At 51.4% G+C, this 18,663-nt stretch overlaps 2 protein-coding genes across 7 annotated transcripts in view; both read right to left on the bottom strand.

The window, feature by feature from the left end:
- RUSC2 (RUN and SH3 domain containing 2) overlaps nucleotides 1-6,012 on the bottom strand; it is a 54,497-nt gene extending 48,485 nt beyond the window's left edge. The window contains exon 1 of the mRNA XM_028748110.2: nucleotides 5,681-6,012. The gene's annotated coding sequence lies outside the window, so the exon portion shown is untranslated. The remainder of the gene's footprint in view (nucleotides 1-5,680) is intronic.
- Nucleotides 6,013-15,898: 9,886 nt separating this feature from the next.
- The window catches only part of LOC114606451 (phospholipid-transporting ATPase ID-like), an 87,409-nt gene continuing 84,644 nt past the window's right edge, over nucleotides 15,899-18,663 (bottom strand). For all 6 annotated transcript variants that reach the window (XM_028748728.2, XM_028748729.2, XM_028748725.2 and 3 more), the window contains one exon: nucleotides 15,899-17,175. In XM_028748728.2, the coding sequence (XP_028604561.1) occupies nucleotides 16,969-17,175 (207 nt within the window). In that variant the 3' untranslated portion in view covers nucleotides 15,899-16,968. The remainder of the gene's footprint in view (nucleotides 17,176-18,663) is intronic.

The raw sequence follows: 18,663 nt of genomic DNA, 5'->3' as shown, positions 1-18,663 counted from the left end.
CCACTCTGGTGAGACAGTCTGTGGGCAGGGAGGGTCTCATCCTGTGTACCAGATGGAGCTGGTAAACAGCTGCCCTGGACACAGAATTGACCTGTGCCTCCATGGACAGCTGTGAGTCCAGAATGACTCCCAGGTGGCGCACCTGGTCCTTCAGGGGCACAGTCACACCTCACCTTATTCTCCAAGGAGCTTGGGGTGGCATATATGGTTTCCTCCCCTTCCTTCTTTAATCCCCACAACAACCCTGTGAGGTAGCTTAGGCTGAGAGGCAATGTGACTGGCCTCCAAGGGAGATTCATGGCTGACTATGGGGTTTGAATTCTGCTCTCTTCTGGGTCCTGGCTCACCACTCCTGGAATCCTAGAATGGCAGAGTTGGAAGGGACCCCGAGGGTCCTCTAGTCCAACCCCCTGCAGTGCAGAAATCCCAACTCAAGCTTTCTCGGGCAAACAGTCACCCGGCCTCTGCTCAAAAGCCTCCAAGCAAGAAGAGTCCACCACCTTCCAAGGGAGTCCATTCTGCTGTGAACATCGCTTACTGCCAGAAAGTTCTCACACCACCCTGCTGCCCCTTATATATATAATCATGTATTTTATATATATAATGTCTCATATATATATATATATATATATATATATATATATATATATATACATACATACATACATACATACACACACACACAAATACACATACATACACCCCGTGTATATATATATATATATTCTTATTTATATAATGTCTTGCATATATTATAATGTATTTTAGTGTTCTGTTGGAAGCTGCCCAGAGTGGCTGGGGAAACCCAGCCAGATGGGCGGGGTATAAATAATAAATTATTATTATTATTATTATTATTATTATTATTATTATTATTATTATTAAATGTTCATAAATGTACCAAGCAAACATGTACATAAATATATAAACCACATGTCTGAAGCAGCACAAGAAAACAGCCCTGAAACCATCTTGACTCCCAAACTGACCAAATGTTTTCTCTGCAAGGTCAAGGAAAATGGAAAAGCCTCCCCATTGTCTTTTCCTTCACAAATCCTGTCTTAAGGGTGTGTCTGTGTATGAATAGGGTGAGCCTGTGACCTGGCTCAGGAACTAAGTATTTATCATTACAAAAGAGTGGCCAGGCGCCCCAGGGTATCCAATCAAGTGAGCATTAACAGGTCACCTGCCAGACAGGAGGTAAACAACGCACTCAGATTTCTGGCAAACAACGCGCTCAGATTTCTGTTGTAGACCGCCCTTTCTGTGATGTAGGTATGATGTTTCTGGGGGTGTTCTTGGACTCCAGGGTGGGCAATTTAAAATGTCTATATAAGGGCGGGCACACCTTGGTTCTGGGGTCCTCCTCCTTTCCTGCACGTGAGGGGGGCACCCTGTTGCAACAGTTCAATAAAGATCAGGCTTACGAGCTGCTTTGCTTCTCAATATTCTCTGGTTGGCCTCTGTTCTTTTCTCCAACCAATGGAGAACCTACAAAGGACTCTATAAGGGCTCTTGTGTCCCCCATAAGGGAATAAGGGCAGATTTTCGTTTATTACACCCCATTGAAGCTAAAGGGGGTGGGTGTCTGCGAGGCAGGCTGGGAACGGGTGAGCGGAAAGATGAAGTCCAAGAGGAAAGGAGCCTTGGAGGGTGTGGCAAGTGTCTGTTGCCGGACGATAGGGGGGCTGGGGGGCTGGTGTGCCTGGGAGGGACAGAGAGATAATGCTGGATTTGCAGCTCTTCTGCCTCTCAGAATAGCCCATTATGCGAGGCCAAGGAAGTGGAACAGCTCTGCCTACAAGGACCACTTTTTCTGGCCCATTAAACACCCCAAAGCAGTGGAGTCAAACAAGGGAAGGCAGGCTTGACTCACCCACAATTTGGGTGAACGGGACTCTAGAGGGAACAGGCCCTGAACAAGGCGTCATTCTATGCAGCGCTTCGGGAGTTCTTGTTTCCTGACCTCACCTCACCCCACGCTGCCCTGCATCCTTTCCAAATTGGCTCAGACAATGACCAGCTTGTTTTGCCTTTCCTGTTCTGGTCAGGATCAAACAGTAATGAAGATTTGGGGGAAGCGGTTAGGCGGAGGGTCTAGTTTAGGGCTGGTGATGAATCTCAGGCATCCCAAGGGCTGAATGTGGCGCCCAGACCTCACACTGCCTCTCCTCTGCAGTTTCCTCGAGTGCTTCGTATTGCAGGCTTTGTACTGTATGTTTTAAAACACTGCTGTACGTTTCCCTTCATTTTCTTGTTTTATTTTTTTGCAATCGGCTTTGGGTTTGTTTGTTTGTTTGTTACAATCAAGCTGTGTATAAATTTTATGGGAGAGATAAGTAGACGATAGATAGAAAAATATCACATCCAGTTCTGCCTCTGCCCTTGACCACCAAGGTGCCCAGGGGGGAATTGCAGCCTTTGGGCTGACCAATATTCCCTGCCTCAGTTCATGCTTTTTGCTCTTTCCCTCCGTCCTCCAGTTAAGTGCTGGGCCTCCTCAGACTGGGAGCCTCCCTTCCTTGGGGTGAGCAGCATCCCTGAGATGGGGAGGGAGCCCTGGCTGAATGAAACTACATTGCCCAGCATGCAGTGCTTTGGAGGAATCAAAACAACGCTCCCTGCTCATGCGTGCGCCCCGTTGCATGCTGGGTTATGTAGTTTCCAAAAGGCAAAGCAACCTCTGTAGAAGCAGCCAGAAGCTGGTGGATAAGAACATGGAAAGAACTCATTTCCATGGCTTTGCCACTGGAGGGGGCGAGTGGGGAGCAAGGCGTTGCCATGGCATCCCATTTTCCCGCCTCTAGCTCTCCACCCAGCTCCAGCTGATGCACATCTGCAAAGCTCTGACTCAGCTGAGCAGCTCAGGCAGAAGAAGCACAGGGGAGGAACTGGGCCAGCCTGAAAGCAGGCCGCCTTCCCAGGCCTGGCAGCCAGTCAGTCTCTCCTCTCTCTCAGCCACGTGCAGCCGCATGGGATCCTGGCTGGCTGGACCCGCCGGACTAGCAGGAGCCGTGCAAAGATCAGCCAGCCAGAAGGGCCATCTGCATCTCTCTGACCAAAAATGGGAGACATTGCATAGAATCCTAGGATTGTAGAGTTGAAAGGGAACCCCAGAGGTGCTCTAGTCCAGCCCCCTGCAATGCAGGAATCTCAGCTACAGCATCCATGGTAGACGGCCACCCAACCTCTGCTTAAAAACCTCCAGCAAAGGGGAGTCCACCACCTCCCAAGGGAATCCATTGCACAGTTAAACGGCTCTCTCTCTCCAAAAGTTATTCCTGAAATTTAGTCAGAACCTCCTTTCTGGCCACTGGAACCCAGTTGTGGGCAAGAGGTAAAGTGCAGCTGCACACGGCCTCTGGCCTGTCCTGACCTGGCTTTACAGTGCTGGATTTACATATAAGCTACACAAGCTCTAGCTTAGGGCCCCACTCTCTTGGGGGCCCCCCCAAAATTTTTGAAGGTAAAAAAACCCTGGATGTACATTTCCAAAATACAAGATAAAAAACAAATAAAATAAAACCTACATACAGTTAGAGCTTAATAATTATTTCACTATTAATATACTTCTTCTTAGTTGTATTTCACTATTAATATACTTCTTCTTAATTGTATTTCAGTTCAACCATTACTTTGATAAAATACATAATTTGTTATGTGCAAATGGTTAGATACCTATTAGGTCCATAAATTATTATATAGCATATACAGTGGACCCTTGGGTTACGTTATTCGGGTAACATAACTTTCAGGTTGTGAACGCAGCAAACCCGGAAGTGTATACTTCAGATACTACAGAAGCGCTCTATCAATGCCACGCATGTTCGCAGAAGCAGCTCCTCTTCTTACAAAATTTTCAGGGTGCGCACAGACCCCTGGAACAAATTAGATTCGTATCCAGAGTGTCCACTGTATTCAACACAAAAAACAGTGACAATTTGTTGTTGACAAAGGACAGCTGGACATAGAAAGGGCCCCCTAACCTTCAGGAGCTGAGGGCTTCATCAAACCTAAATCCAGCCCTGGGGTCTACTCACCCCACACCTTGACTTTCCCCCTGGTCAGACTTGCATGCCAGAAGACTGGTGAGGAAATGGCACTCTGCACCCACTCAGAAACACACTCTCAGTACCGACCTCACCTGCTCCAGGGCTAAGCCCTTCTTAGGACAAACCATCCTGAGTCAATCCCAGCTCTGGCCTGAGTCACTTCCTCCTGCCGACACCCTAGAACTGGCTCAGCTGAGTCACATGGAGGAACTGTTTAGTCCACAGACCAAAACCGTGTCCAGGGGCTGCCTCAGGATGCTGGAGATGGAACCTGGAAGCTTCTGCCTGCCAAGAGGAGGTCCTTCCACTGAGCTGAGGCCCTTCCTTGCCAGATTCCAGAAACTCAGAAATCTACCAGTCTGCTCCTGGCTTCAGGTAGACTGCCCCTGAACACAGAGGCTCCATAGCTGCTGATAAATCCACCACACATGAAAGTCTGTTTGGTAACAAATGTGCATGTGCTTATTGCTCATCGCCCACACTTCTCTTCGGGTGACACAACCTCCTCCCATTGTTGACCTTCCTTTGGACGCACTGGCTACCAGGATTACTGGGTGGCACATCCCTGGCGTGGATCTCCTTTGCCATAGGAGGCTTGTGCACTGATCAGTGGTAAGTGTCGGGCTTGGACCTGGGAGAGAGTTCAAATCCCCACTCAGCTATGAAACTCACTGGGTGACCTTGGCAAGTCACCACCTCTCAGCTCAACCGACTTTGCAGCAGAATAGACTCCCTTGGGAAGTTGTGGACCCTCCTTCCCTGGAGGTCTCTAAGCAGAGGCTGGGTGGCCACCTGTCAGGGATGCTTTAGATGTCCAGCTTACAAGAGACTGTGATCTATTCCCACTATAAAAAAACTGCCAGTGATCTACCCATTGGATTGACAAAAGTTGTTGTGCTTTTTTTAGGAACCCAAAGTTATTGAGCTTTCTTGGGGTGGGGTGGGGGGGATCTCGCAATTTGGACATCCTGTCGGACATCCCTGCTTTAGCTGATATTCCTGCACTGCAGGGGGGTGGACTAGAGGACCTTTGGGAGACCCTTCCAACTATGATTCTAGGGTTTTTGTGGGGATTAAATAAGGAGAGAAAGAAAGAAAGAAAGAAAGAAAGAGAGAGAGAGAGAGAGAGAGAGAGAGAGAGAGAACCATGTACACCACCATGAGCTCCTTGGAGAGAAAAATGGGAGATAGATAGACAGACAGACAGACAAACGGCTCCCACCTGCCTGCCCTCCCTGAAACGCTACGGCCTCCGCCATTCTGCTGACTTTTCAAAGATTTAAAAACCATTGAATTATTGGAAGGCCGTGTACATAACACATGTGGCCTCCTTTTTTAATTGGAGGCGGGTTGGGGTGGAGAAGAGAAACATGGCCGCGCCCTCCCCCCTACCTACAGATCCGTAAAGGGCCCTTGCCAGGAATATCCCTGGCAAAGGCTCAGCCAATCGCGATCCTGTGGGAAGGTGCGCGCCTCCACCTGCGAGACTCGTGACGCTTCTCTTTTGCTGCGCTTCTTAGTCAACGCCCCGCGCACATGGGCAGCAGCTGAGCCAGGCAAGGGCCGCCTCACCCCGTCCCCGTCCCCGGCTCAGGATTTCAGGATTCCCCCCCCCCCCCGCCACTCACCCGGCATCAGCCTCCTGCCCGGAGACCCTCCGCGATTCGGTCCCCGCGCGCAGCCCCGAGCCGGGCTCCCTCCAGCCTCCGAAGGCCGTTCTGGGCGGGCGCGGCGTGCGCAGCGCTGCGCCCTGGAATGCCAGCTATGCCTGCTATGCCCGAAATATGACGGCAGCCTCGCCCGGCAGCGAGGAGGCGCATCGGGAGCATCAAAACAAGACACTCCCCGGCGGCTGCAGGCGGCGCGCAGCTTCGGAGCGCGCAGACAGCCGACGGCCCGGCTGCGCTTCACACGCCAGCCGGTTTGTTTGGCTGCATTTGGAGACGCGGCTGGGTCTCCTAAAATTAGGCAGGCGGTGGAGAGAGAGAGAATTTCCCCCTCGCTCGTAGCATATCCCGGAGCTCACAGTCGCCCCACGGAATGAAGCAAGAGGATTTGAGCGGCGCGTAAAACCGCGTCCACCTGCAGCCCTTCCGTCAGATGGAATCAGGACGGCAGCGAAGCCCTTCCTTCTCCTGGCCCAGTGCCTGATTTACGTATAAGCTAAACAAGCTATAGCTTAGGGCCCCACTCTCTTGCCCCCCCCCCAAAAAAATAATGTGGGCAGTGTGGACTACTATAAAAGGTAAAGGGACCCCTGACCCCTGGAGTCCCCTGACTCTGGGGTTGCGGCGCTCATCTCGCTTTATTGGCCAAGGGAGCCAGCGTACAGCTTCCGGGTCATGTGGCCAGCATGACTAAGGTGCTTCTGGCGAACCAGAGAAACTCACGGAAACCCCGTTTACCTTCCCGCTGGAGTGGTACCTATTGATCTACTTGCACTTTGACATGCTTTTGAACTGCTAGGTGGGCAGGAGTAGGGACCGAGCAACGGGAGCTCACCCCGTCACAGGGATTCGAACCGCCAACCTTCTGATCGGCAAGTCCTAGGCTCTGTGGTTTAACCCACAGCGCTACCCATGTCCCTCACTATTAATATACTTCTTCTTAATTGTATTTCAGTTCAACAATTACTTTGATAAAATACATATTTTGTGATGTGCAAATGGCTTGAGATACCTATTAGGTCCATAAATTACCATATAGCATATATTTAACACAAAAAGCAGCCACCATTTGTTGTTGACAAAGGACAGCTGGACATAGAAAGGGCCCCATTCCCTTCAGGAGCTGAGGGCCTCATCCAACCTCAATCCGGCCCTGTCCTGGCCTCTGGGGTCTGGCTCCCTCCTCCTGCATGAGAAGAGCCCACCCAGTCCAGCCTCCTGTTCTCCCAGTGGCCGACCAGATGCCTCACTGGGAACCCAGCAAGCAGAATCTGAGGACAAGAGTTGGACTCGGGGACATTAGTGCAAAAACAACGTTTCGAATGTGTTATAAACATGCAAAGACAGATGGAGCTGGAGAGCTAAAAAATAAATAAATATCAATGTGATTTCCCATAGTGTCCCCCCCCCCTTTTGGTATAATGATTTAATTTCTGACTTATTTATAGCATTCCCACCCCCCACCCCTTTGGGTAGATCCACCCTGGGATTCAGAAACCTGATTGCCTCTGGCGGTGAAACCAGAGCACAGCCATCTTGACTATTAGCCACTGATAGCCCCCTTCTCCGTGAATTTGCCCAATCTTCATTTAAAGCTTTCTGGATTGGTGTCCATCTCTGCCTCCAGTGGGAGGGAGTTCCACAGGTGAACTCTTCGCGAAGAAGGGCTGCTTTCTTTTATCTGGCCTTCAGCTAACCAAAAACGCTACCCCGAAACATGCTAAAATATCACATGCTGCCCCCCACCTCACCCCCCCAGTGGCTGAGTGGTGCTCATCATTTGGCAACAAACTTGTCCAGAGATGATGGTTCCCCCCCCCACTCTGCCCCCGAGGTTTCCCTGGCCTTTATTTAGTATGGCATTATTACTATTATATTTTGATTTATACTACACCTTTCCCCCCTGACAGGACTCAAGGCAACTTACAGATAAAAATAAAAACCACCCAAAATCTATTAAAGCCGTCCAAATATTTGCCACAAAACAGGGCGGGAGCAGCCTTTTTCAGCTCCTGGCCAGGATGGCTCTGCCTCCGCAGTTGGAGCCAGGCCTGCTTCAAAATCCCAGTTGCTGGAAACTGTAGGAAGAGAGAAGGGTCTTGTGTTCGAATCCTGCTTGCAGGTTTCCCCTCGGGGCATTTGGTTGGCTGCTGCAAGAGCAGGAGGCTGGACCAGATGGGCCATGGGCCGGATCCTGCAGTCTCCTTTATGCTCTGATGAGCCAGAGAGCCTGGAGAAGAGGATCTGGAGAGGCTCCCGGACAGCCTTTTGGCCGGAAAAGACAAAAAGCCTCTTGTTGGCTGAAATGTGCCGGGGGAGCAAATGCTTCCTTCCTCTCGCTGGGATGGAGCTGGGCCACACCATGGTTGTCATGGCGACCACAGAACCACAAGCCTTGCCCCCAAGCCCCAGTCAGCTTGTGCCAAGTGTTGTCCCGGCTCATCGAGCAGAGCTGCTCCCGCAGGCAGGGCAGCCAGCCCAGTGTTACCAGAAAAATACGGCTCCCTTTCCCTTATGTCAGGGGTAGGCAACCTAAAGCCCATGGGCTGGATGCGGCCCCATCGCCTTCTCAATCTGGCCCGCAGACGGTCCGGGAATCAGCGTGTTTTTACATGAGTAGAATGTGTCCTTTTATTTAAAATGCATCTCTGGGTTATTTGTGGGGCATAGGAATTCGTTCATTCCCCCCCCCCCCAAAAAAAAAATATAGTCCGGCCCCCCACATGGTGTGAGGGACGGTGGACCGGCCCACGGCTGGAAAATGTTGCTGACCCCTGCCTTATGGGGTATCTAAGAGCCCATATAGAGTCCTTAAGTAGGTTCTCTATCAGTAGGAGGAAATAACATAGGCTAACCAGAGAATATTGAGACGCAAAGCAGCTAGTAAGCCTGATCTTTATTAAAGCTGTTGCAACAGGGTCCCCCGCTCCCCCCACACAGGGAGGGAGGAGAGGAACCTAGAACAATGGTGTGCAAGCTCTTATATTGACATTTAAAAATTGCCTCCCCTTCATCTCAAGACCACCCCCCAAACATCATACATACATCACTGAAGGGGGGGGGTCTACAGCAGAAAACCTGTCTGCCAGGATACCTGATAATGGTCACTGATTGCTTTTACTTGGGCATCCTGGCCATTCTTTTGTGATGGTAAATACTCAGTTCCTGAATCCAGGTCACAGGCTCACCCTATTCATACGCAGATACGCCCTCAAGACAGGATCTGTGAGCAAAGAGACAATGGGGAGGTTTTTCCCACTTCCTTCCTCCTTGCAGAGAAACATTTGAGGTCAATTGGGGAGAGTCAAAATGTTTTCAGGATTGTTCTCCTGTACTATTTCGGACCCATAGTTTATATTCCTATGTATGTGTTTGCCTTGTAAATTTATGAATATATGATTTATATATATATATGAGACCTTAGACTTCCTATAACCTGTTACGGAAAAATCTGGGTGCAGGGCTATTCTGTCACCCAGCTCGTCGGACTAAGTAAGTCCGCGGGTCCCTGCGGAAGAAAATGAACTCAGCCGGACAGGAGCAAACTGCAGGAGATCCAAGTTTATTGCGCAACAGGTTCAAGACAAGATTGAACCCCGAGAATGGGGCGACATAAACTTTTAAAAGTTCCCTCCAAGTCCCAGATTACAGTGCAAGAAACGTCATGAATATATAATGAGAAGGTTGGGTTTCACGGATTGCATCGTGAATATATTACACACGTCATGAATATGTTTACAGAGAGGTGGGGTTACACTGATTAACATTTAAGACAAGGGAGGGGGGAATGTGCAGAGTGAGGGATATACATAAATAAACATTTCTTGAGTACCGGTGGTGGCAGGACAATGGGACAGTGATATGCATCGTCTGCCACCTGGTATTGCCCGGAGGAAGGGTTAGGCAGGACGATCTGACAGGATTAAGAAGTTCCTGTGTACGTGACTTGTCGTCTTGAAGATTATGGAGGTAGGGGTAGCAACATGGAGTCCAGAGGCAACTGAGTTGAATGTCACCAGGATGGAGAAAATCGGAGTTGTGGTTGATTTTATATCAATTTCTAAAGGTTTCAATGCTTTCCAGACTCACGTTAGGAATAGGGCGAGAGAAAGGCATAGGAAAGATGGGGCTTATTCCGCCCGCGTGAAGACAGGAAAGAGAGCCTTTTATTTACAAGGCAGGGGTACAGTGTGGTGCCTATGCAATGGTGCGGGGGCTGAGGGTTCGAGGCTGGCTGGGCACTGCAGGGGCCATCGCCTCGGACCCCTTCAGGGAGCGGTAGGGAAGGATGGGTACCCCCCCCTGTTCCTTCCGTATCAAACCCCACAACGGAGTTGTGCCGTTTCCCTGAGCATGTTAAGAATGCGCTGCTTCCAGGCCCTCATGGCACGGCAGAGCCTCTGTTGCCGCCCACCCCCCACCCCCCAGGGAGGAAGCAAAGTGCATTGTCCTCCCTCCTGCCGCCCCCTTGAATTCTGCACCCACCGGCACCCTCCTCTTCCAGGCGGAGAAAGCGGCTTGCAGGGCGTTGGACTAGATGAGCCTTGGGATCCCTCCAAATCTGCAGATCTATGAAAGTGGGAGGTGGGCTGGCGGATGCCTGAAGGCCTCCTTTGAATGGAGTGCTTGGCTAGGCCACCCTTTGCCCCTGCCCCAGTTTTTAAGACTGTCCTGTCCTGGGCTGAGTCGATTCTTTTGTGACATTTATCAGACTGACTATTCTTAGTAGGGGAACAGGCTCACTCTCAGGTTACCCTTTGCTGCATGATACCAAATGTAACAATTCACTGATAAATGTCTCTATGTACTGGCTCACTGGGGAAACTTCAGAAATTCATCTAGACATGTGAGCTCAGCTCCTCAGCAGCCCCTCTGCATGAGTGATAATCCCTGGCATCCTGATACCTGAGTGCCAGACAGAAAGCCATTTCAGGAATAACAAACCCAGATGAAGACAAAAGGGTGTGATGAACTTGGCTGGGAAACAGGGAAATGTAAAGATCTCTTTTGTTACACTTGATGGGTGTTTGGTGGAGGGCAAGGGGAACTATGGGGCAGGGGCCAGGATGCTCAGGTTCCTGCCACCAGACCTCCCCTTTCATGATGTAACCGTGATGTATGAGTGATGTAGTTGGGGAGGTGTAACATGGGGATTAGCAGCTAATAAAAGTTTGGGGGCTCTTTTGTTGGGGGCTTCCATCTTGTTCCACCTGGTGGCAGGTGGGAGTCCTGTCGCAACAGTCTTCAATCAAGACCAAGCCTACTGGCTGCTGTTTTGCTCTGGTATTCCTGGCTGGTCTCCTTGTTTTTTGTCCAAGGGAGCCCTCAGATTTCTCCATTAACAGTTCAAAACATTTTCACCCTGCCTCTTTATAGCTCGAGGCAGCAGCGTCCAGCATCACCGAAATGAATTTTTAAATCCTAAAGAGTCTGCTGCATATCTAAAACTGTTCATCCCACGCATAATTTGGGGTGCCAAAAGATCAACAGAGACTATCCAAAGCTAATAATAGCAGCCAATTCACAGCTAGACAGAATGCAAAGCTGCTTACCAACAAACCTATTTTAAGAAGAGTGTCTGTTGGATCAGCTTCTGGCCTTGCAGAAAAAGCAGCGGCAATGAAGCTGACCGGCTAATTAAAAAGTTGCATGTTCTTAAAGTGACCTGCTCAGGAACAGCTGCAGCGGCCAGAGACATAAAAACAGGCGTGCTGGTGGTGAGTCTGGCTGATGCCCAGGAGAATAACAGGCTCACGTCACAGAATCAGAATCAAGCATCATAGCAGCATAGAATGAGCGCCACCCAAACTCCCAGGCACCAGTTATGTCCAGAATCCAGGGGAAGAGGATGGGGCGGACGGCGGACGAGGGGGCGCAGTTGGAAGTGGGGGCTCTTAAAACCCACCCACACTCCAGGCAGAGCTGCCAGACTTCAGATGAGCCAGACAGGAAGGCTATTTTAGGGCAAAAGAATGAGCTGATGACCCCCCCCCCCACCAAAGAGGAGGGGGGGGCTTCCGTCACCCTGGTGTTAATTTTGCATAAAGACACACAAGAAGTCAAACCCTCTCGTTAAGTAACTGATGCACCAACTAATTCCAGAGCATGGCAAGAGGGCTAAAGGGTCCCTTAGTTTGTGGCCCATGAACTGGCTCCTGGGAACTCCCTGTGGGAGGAGAATCCCAGAATTTTAGAGTTGGAAGGGACCCCAAGAGTCATCTAGTCCACCCCCCCTGCAATGCAGGAATCTCAGCTCAAGCATCCCTGACAGGTGGCCACCCAAGCTCTGCTTAAAAACCCCACAGGAGGTTGGCTGCTACAGAGACATTCACTTCTTTTATGCTGAAGTCCGTTTCACGGTCCAACAGCTCTTACGGCCTGTGGATCCGCGGTTGAAGACGGCACATCCATCATATTCACATTTGTTTTTAATTGCTCCTTTAATTTCTTATATATTGCATGAAATTCAGATTGAAATACAATAAATTACAATATATCATATTGTATGAATATCCTAACTGATTGATAATGGTTTTTACTGCTTCTTTTATTTCTTGTGACACAATTTCAGTTCTAGGGAATTCAAATCGTGATACAATAAAATGCAAGATGAAAGCAATACGGGAAGCAATAAAATTACAGTTTGAAATTGTACGATCTCTAGCCCAGCACATCCCACTTGCTCCAACAAGAACCTCAGCAATTGCCAATTACGGTACTTGTGCTGCCCCCTTTTGGCACGGCCGCAGTTCAAAACCATTGATTATTGAACTAACCTTGATCAATAATGGTTTCTGAAGAGGAAGAGAAGAGCCATAGCCCTGTTCCAAGAATGCTTTGCAAAACAGTCAGCAGCCTATTTGCTTGGCCTGAAAATAACCTTTTCTCTCAGCTAAATATATCCAGTTCTTCAGCCTCTTATTGCAGGATTTGATCCCTTCCTGCCTCTTTGTCCGTCTCTGGGGAGCCTTTCCCAATTCACCAACATCCTCCTTGAACTCTGGGCTCCAGAAACTGAGTTCTCCCATGACCTCCACCCCAGCATCACACACAGCAGTTCCCTCCCTTTCCTCTGGTCAGCCTGGGATGCTGCAAAGAGCAGCCGAGAGAGAAGACGGGGGTCAAACTCCACCCCATCCGGACCCCGACAACAAAGGCCCATCATGCAGCAAGTGGCAGCTGACATGGGGACAGGAATGTGGGCGATGTCTCCGTGGGACTCTGCAGGGGGCAAACTGGGCCACATCCATTTTGGGGCCAGGAAGGCAACAGGTGAACCAGATTAGAGATGTAAAGGCCTCTGGGACAGGGGGGGTTGAATAATGGGGGGGGGGTTATCCCTGTTGCCCCCCCTCCGCGAAGCCATTGTTTTTCTTGCCCAGAAATGGGGAAGAAGTGTTAAGATTATGGCATATGAAAGGGTAGAGGTCTTTGTTTTGATCTGGGAGAACCTTCCATTTTCAAAAGTCCAGGATGCATTTGATGAAGAATATGAAGGAGCAGAAACTCACTGCTCGGAACTGAAACAGACTGAAAACTTAAGAAGTAATATCTTCTCTTCTGGGTCTACTCTGTCGCGCGACCTTCCTCTGGGCCTGATCTCTTGGAGCACTATCTGCCATGGAATAGGCTCGGGTTGGACCTGGATTTGACCACATGTCCTTGCCCTCCCAGTGCTCTCCTCCTACCTCTCTTCCTCAGCGGCGGCGGCAGCAGCGCGGCAAGGTCAGGGCTCCCCTCTTTTTTCTCCTTCCTCTTTCTCTCTCTTCCTTCTCCTTCTCCTTCCCTCCTTCTCCCTGCGTCGGCTCCAGGGTTTTTACTGGCCCTAGAGTGCCGCTGGGCAGTCGGCCAGGTGGCTGGGCGCTCTTGCTGCTGGCTCAATTTGGGTCATGGGGGGGGCAGTGGTTCCCCCAGTTGACACCCCAGGCATCCCCAGTTCGCCCCCGGCAGTGGCAGCAGCAGTCTCAGCAGCCTGGAGCCAGCCTGGTAGCGCAGTTGGCTCTGGCTATCTTCAGGAGCTGCTCGCTGCACTGACACCCGCCATTTTGCCTCGACGGAAGTCCCCATATGATGTGTCGTGTGCTGTTGAACCAATCACACAACATTCATTCCCTACTAATAAATCTACAACACTTACAACTATAAATCCGGATACATTGAATGAAATCCGGGGACATTCCGGGGACAGATTTTGTCCGGGGACAGATTTGTAAATCCGGGGACTGTCCCTGGGAAACGGGGACATCTGGTAACCATATTGAAATATACCAGGAGTTGAGTGTGGATTTCATGCTCTTTATGGGCCCCACGTGATTGGCTAATTCCGGGATTCACCTGTAGGCCAATCAGATTGTGGATTCACTTCCACCTGGAGCTGGATTGGGTGGCTCCTGCGGACCAATCAGACTGCTGCATTCTGGACCCTATTCAACTCAGTGCATAACACATATGTTAGCCATTCCTTGATTCCTGCCAGGGATTGGCTAGGTGAGGATCAGCAGCGGAGACTGTCTGGCCAAGAGGCTGCCAGGGAGAGGGGAGAAGAGGGCAGCCTGGACCCAGGTTCGTGGGGGGGGGGCAGGACACACCCCAGAGGAGGAGGAGGAGAGCTGGGAAATGCTGGTGGCTGGGAGTTGTAGGGCTTGGGAACAGGAGGGAATAAGGAGAAGCCCCAGCCCGAGTCAGGGTGAATAGAGGCAGCACCAGCTGAGAGTGGACAGTCTGCCAGACTCCCCCTCCCACCCCCAGGACTCAGCTACATTAGTCAAAAAAAAACCTCAGCAACTTGAATGCATTATAAACATGCAACGCCAGATGGTGCCAGAGAGCACAAGACATTTCTTTAGTGTTTTTACATAGGTTTTTTTTTAAAAAAATGATTTAATTTCAGACTTATTTATAACGTTCCCCCCCCCCCCCCGTGTGTAGATCCACCCCTAGAACAAGGAGATTACTCCACAGAACAGAACAGGAAACCAGGAAACCCCAAGGAATGTGCCTGGTGCCTCGCCGTAGGCAGAGGGAGGGGTCTGAGACCTCGAAATTAGTCTGGGAGGGGCCACACAATCTGAGCCCCTGCTCATGATGAGGGAGTCCATTTCATGAATCTGAGCAGTGGGCCTTGTTTCCGTCAGCTCTTCCCAGAGTGTGTTTGCCGTCAGCTCCCACGTGACAATTCCTTCCTTCTCTGAGTAGGACGCAGTTGGATACAACTCATAATAATTTCCAGAACACATTATTTCCTCCATTTCTGACTACCATGTTGGTGGTTTCTCCTCTTTTTACTGTTTTTTGCCTGGCAAAACGAAAGAGTTGCCAAAGAGCCTCCTTGCAGGTCGGCAGCTGGGAGCTCCGTGGGAAAGTAAATTCAGCCTGCAATTAGTGATTGAATACAATAGGGAGTTGTCAGACCAGGCGCTGAACATCGCCTTATATCTGATTTATTCTGACTTACCTGTGATGTCAGTGAGAGGTCCTTCCATTTTAAGGGAGCAGGAGCCGAACAAAACTCACTTCCGCTGTCTGCAGCCACGGACAAAATTTAGCTTGATTTCGATTGGGGATCAGCTGGGAGGGGCACATGCCAGGGCGAGAAGGGCCAAAGGGCCTCTGAGCATGTGCGGAGGGCCAGGAGTTGCAGTGGGGTCTTCTCTTTGGATTAGGGGAAAATCCAGACACCCTTCACCACTCCCCCCCCCCAATTTCCCTAAACTGGTGGAGGGTCCAGATTGGCACATTGACCAGGCTGGACTGCGTCAAAAGAAGAGAAGCAGACTGGAGGCGGAATGCTGCTGTGACCATTGGGCAGCGCTGCCTCTGGGTCGTTTGGGAAAGCTTGCAAGTCCTCCCCACGTTTTCTCTCTCTCCCAAGGGGATGGGGGCATCTTCCATGGGCCTTGCTCTCCCCCCTCTGAACGATCCAAAGGGGAAAGATGGCTGAGGGTTGGTGGTGCAATGAAGCGCCCCCACTCACACTCTCCCCCAGCCCAAATGCTGCAGCCTGGCTGGCTCAGCCCATGTTGGAATGAGCAGACCAAGCCCCAAAAGCCCTGTGGGTCTGGCCAGGGGAAAAAAAACCCTTTTCTGAGTCTACAGGGGTCCCCCCCAAAGAGCCCCCTACTGCCCCCTCCACCTCGACCAATGAGCCCCGTTCACTGAAAGACCACAGGGAGATGCAGAGCATTTTCATTTGCTGTTTTATTACAAAGGCTTGTACAAACGGAAGACCAAAGTCTGTGGGGCGCCCCACGGCCTCACCTATATTTCCCTCCCACCCAGAGCAGTGCAAATGTGGCCTCCCCCCTCCCCATAATCTGGAGCCCTGAGAGGGACCCAACCGGGACAGGGCCAGTTCTGCTCTGCCACCCCAGGATGATGAGCCCCGCTTTGCCATGGGGCAAGGGCCACCGGTGGCCAGGAGCCTTCCTGCCACAGGCAGCCACAAAGTCCCAAAGTTAGGGGGTGGGAGAAGTTGACCTGGCCAGGCAGCATCACTCCCCCCCCCCCACTGATAAGGTGCTTTGGGAAGTATAGCCGGGACCCATATGGGGCAGACGTCGCCCACTGCCAGCCCTGAGGGGCCCCAGCTGTGCCACTCCCCATGCCATCTTTGGAATTGAGGAAGGGCATCATGACCACACAGGGGGAAGAGTGGACCAGGCTGGCAGCCCAGCCCCACCCAGACCCCAGCGCTTCACCCATTCAGCCACGTGGGACGGCACTCTCCGCCCCAAACTGTATCCGGGCTCCCAGCCGAGGGGGCTCTTGAGTCTCTGGGGGCGTCCCAGCAGGGCCCCTCCATGTGTTGCCAAATCCACACTTCCTGCTTCCAGGACGGCGTCTGGGAATCCTCTGGCCCCGAGGCCTCATCCTGCCACATTGAGCAGCTGGTCGCTACGCCATCCATGGCCTCTCCGCAACTGTCGTCTCCTGTTATGTGGTTCCGGGCGGATTGGGCCCGCCACTTCTGGAAGAGCTTCAGGGGTCCATGCAGAGGAGAAGGGACCGGCCTCTCTTCTGGAATGGGCTGTGGTGCAGGGGCCACGGGGGTCCCCTCTTCCTTCTCTCCCCTGGGGACCCCCTTCCTCTTCCTCGCGTGGTGCCCCATCTCCTCTCTCGCTCCCCAGGACCAAACAGTCCGGCCCCTGGGGGCCCGGGGCCCACAGAAAAAGAGGGCCCCCTTTGCCCAGGCTGTCCTGCCAGCTCTGCCTGTCCCTGGTTCACGGAGCCCCCTCGCCCCCCCTTGCGCCTCACTTCTGCCTGTACTTCTCGCTGTTGGGGGAGAAGGACCTGGTGACGCCAAAGGGGCGCATGTTCCTCCCCGAGGTGATGAGGGCCCCAAAGCCGTACTGGTGGGAGAAGGCGTAGCCGGAGCGGCGGGAGGCCTTGCGCTGCAGGCGCCGCTTGGGGGACGGAGGCAGCTGCCCCTTCTGAAGCTGCTTCACCATGTGCAAGACCTGCGGGCGGAAGGAGGAGAGGAAATGCTGCGCGGAGGGAGGAGGAAGGGCAGGCGGAAGCGTCGGCTGGGAGCAGGGGCAGGGGAGTTGCGGGGCTCCCTCGGAAGGTGGCAGCCCCTCCTGCAGCCTAGGACCCACGTAGCTACAGGACCACCTCTCCTGGTATGCCCCGCGGAGGACCTTAAGGTCCACAAATGACAACACTTTGGAGGTCCCAGGTCGCAAGGTGGTTAGATTGGTCTCAACTAGGGCCAGGGCCTTTTCAGTACTGGCCCCGACTTGGTAGAACGCTCTGTCACAAGAGACTAGGGCCCTGCGGGACTTGACATCTTTCCACAGGGCCTGCAAGACAGAGCTGTTCCGCCTGGCCTTTGGTTTGGACTTGGTCTGACCCTTGTGTTTCCCTCCCCTTAAGGTCTTGATTTATCGGCTACTTTTAAAATGAGGCTGCATTTTAAATTGCATTTTAACCTGCATTTTAAATTGGTTCCCCCTCATTATGTTTTTACTGTGATTTTATTGGTGTTAGCCGCCCTGAGCCTGGCTCTGGCCGGGGAGGGCAGGGTATAAATAACATTATTATTATTATTATTATTATTATTATTATTATTATTATTATTATTATTTTCTCCCCCTAAGCCTCAGAAAACTTGTAGCAGATTAAGCGGCTGCAGCCTCTCATTTCTATCTGCCAGGAGTGGGGGGTGGGGGGGCGGCCTGGAGAGGATAGAAATTCAAGAAAGCGACAAGGAGGATTGCCAAAGGCCCTTCAGGTATCACCAGCGCACAGGTGCCACCTCACAGCCAAGATTGTGGGTGCCTGCAACAACTTTGCCCATTGACTTTGAGGGGTCCCAGCACCCAGAAAGATTTAATGTGGGTGTTGAAGCAACACCCGTGATGGGGGAAAGGATCCGCAGCCTGCCCTGCTCAGGAGACTCCCTCGTTCTCGCCCTTTTAAAGAAAAGATGCCCAGGGAATTCACACAAGCCTGGGAGCAAAAGGGGAAGACGATCTGGGCTTTCACCTATTCCTGTGCTTAAAACAGGAATATCGTAAAAAGAAATGTTCTGTTTCCAACTGCAACTCAACATTGCAGCAAAACCTGGAGGCTGAACTGGGGGGTGAGTGGGGAGGGAAAGGGGTCCCTGAAGGCAAAGCCTGTCTAGGGCCAAGATGCAGCCATGGAGATCAGGGCAGGCTCCCCTCTGCGCCCCCCAGGGCACCAGACTTTGGGGCTGGCAGGCTGAGAGGAAGCAGCAGGGGGCAGCAGAGAGGCATGGCTGCTCTGGCAGATTTCAAGGGAGCCTTCCTGGGTCTTAAGGTGGCTCTGGGTTTGTTTGTTTGTTTGTTTGTTTGTTTGTTTGTTTGTGTCTGAAATGTTCAAAATAGCATTTTTCAATCTTAATATTTTTTCCTTGGCTAGCTTTGCTGCATTAAATGTGAATTCTGTACATGGCATTCTTATTTGGAATGTCTTATTTGGAA

The sequence above is a fragment of the Podarcis muralis genome, chromosome 11, assembly GCF_964188315.1.
Source record: "Podarcis muralis chromosome 11, rPodMur119.hap1.1, whole genome shotgun sequence".
In the NCBI taxonomy this organism is placed as follows: Eukaryota; Metazoa; Chordata; class Lepidosauria; order Squamata; family Lacertidae; genus Podarcis; species Podarcis muralis.
This window is presented reverse-complemented; position numbering and strand designations above follow the sequence as displayed.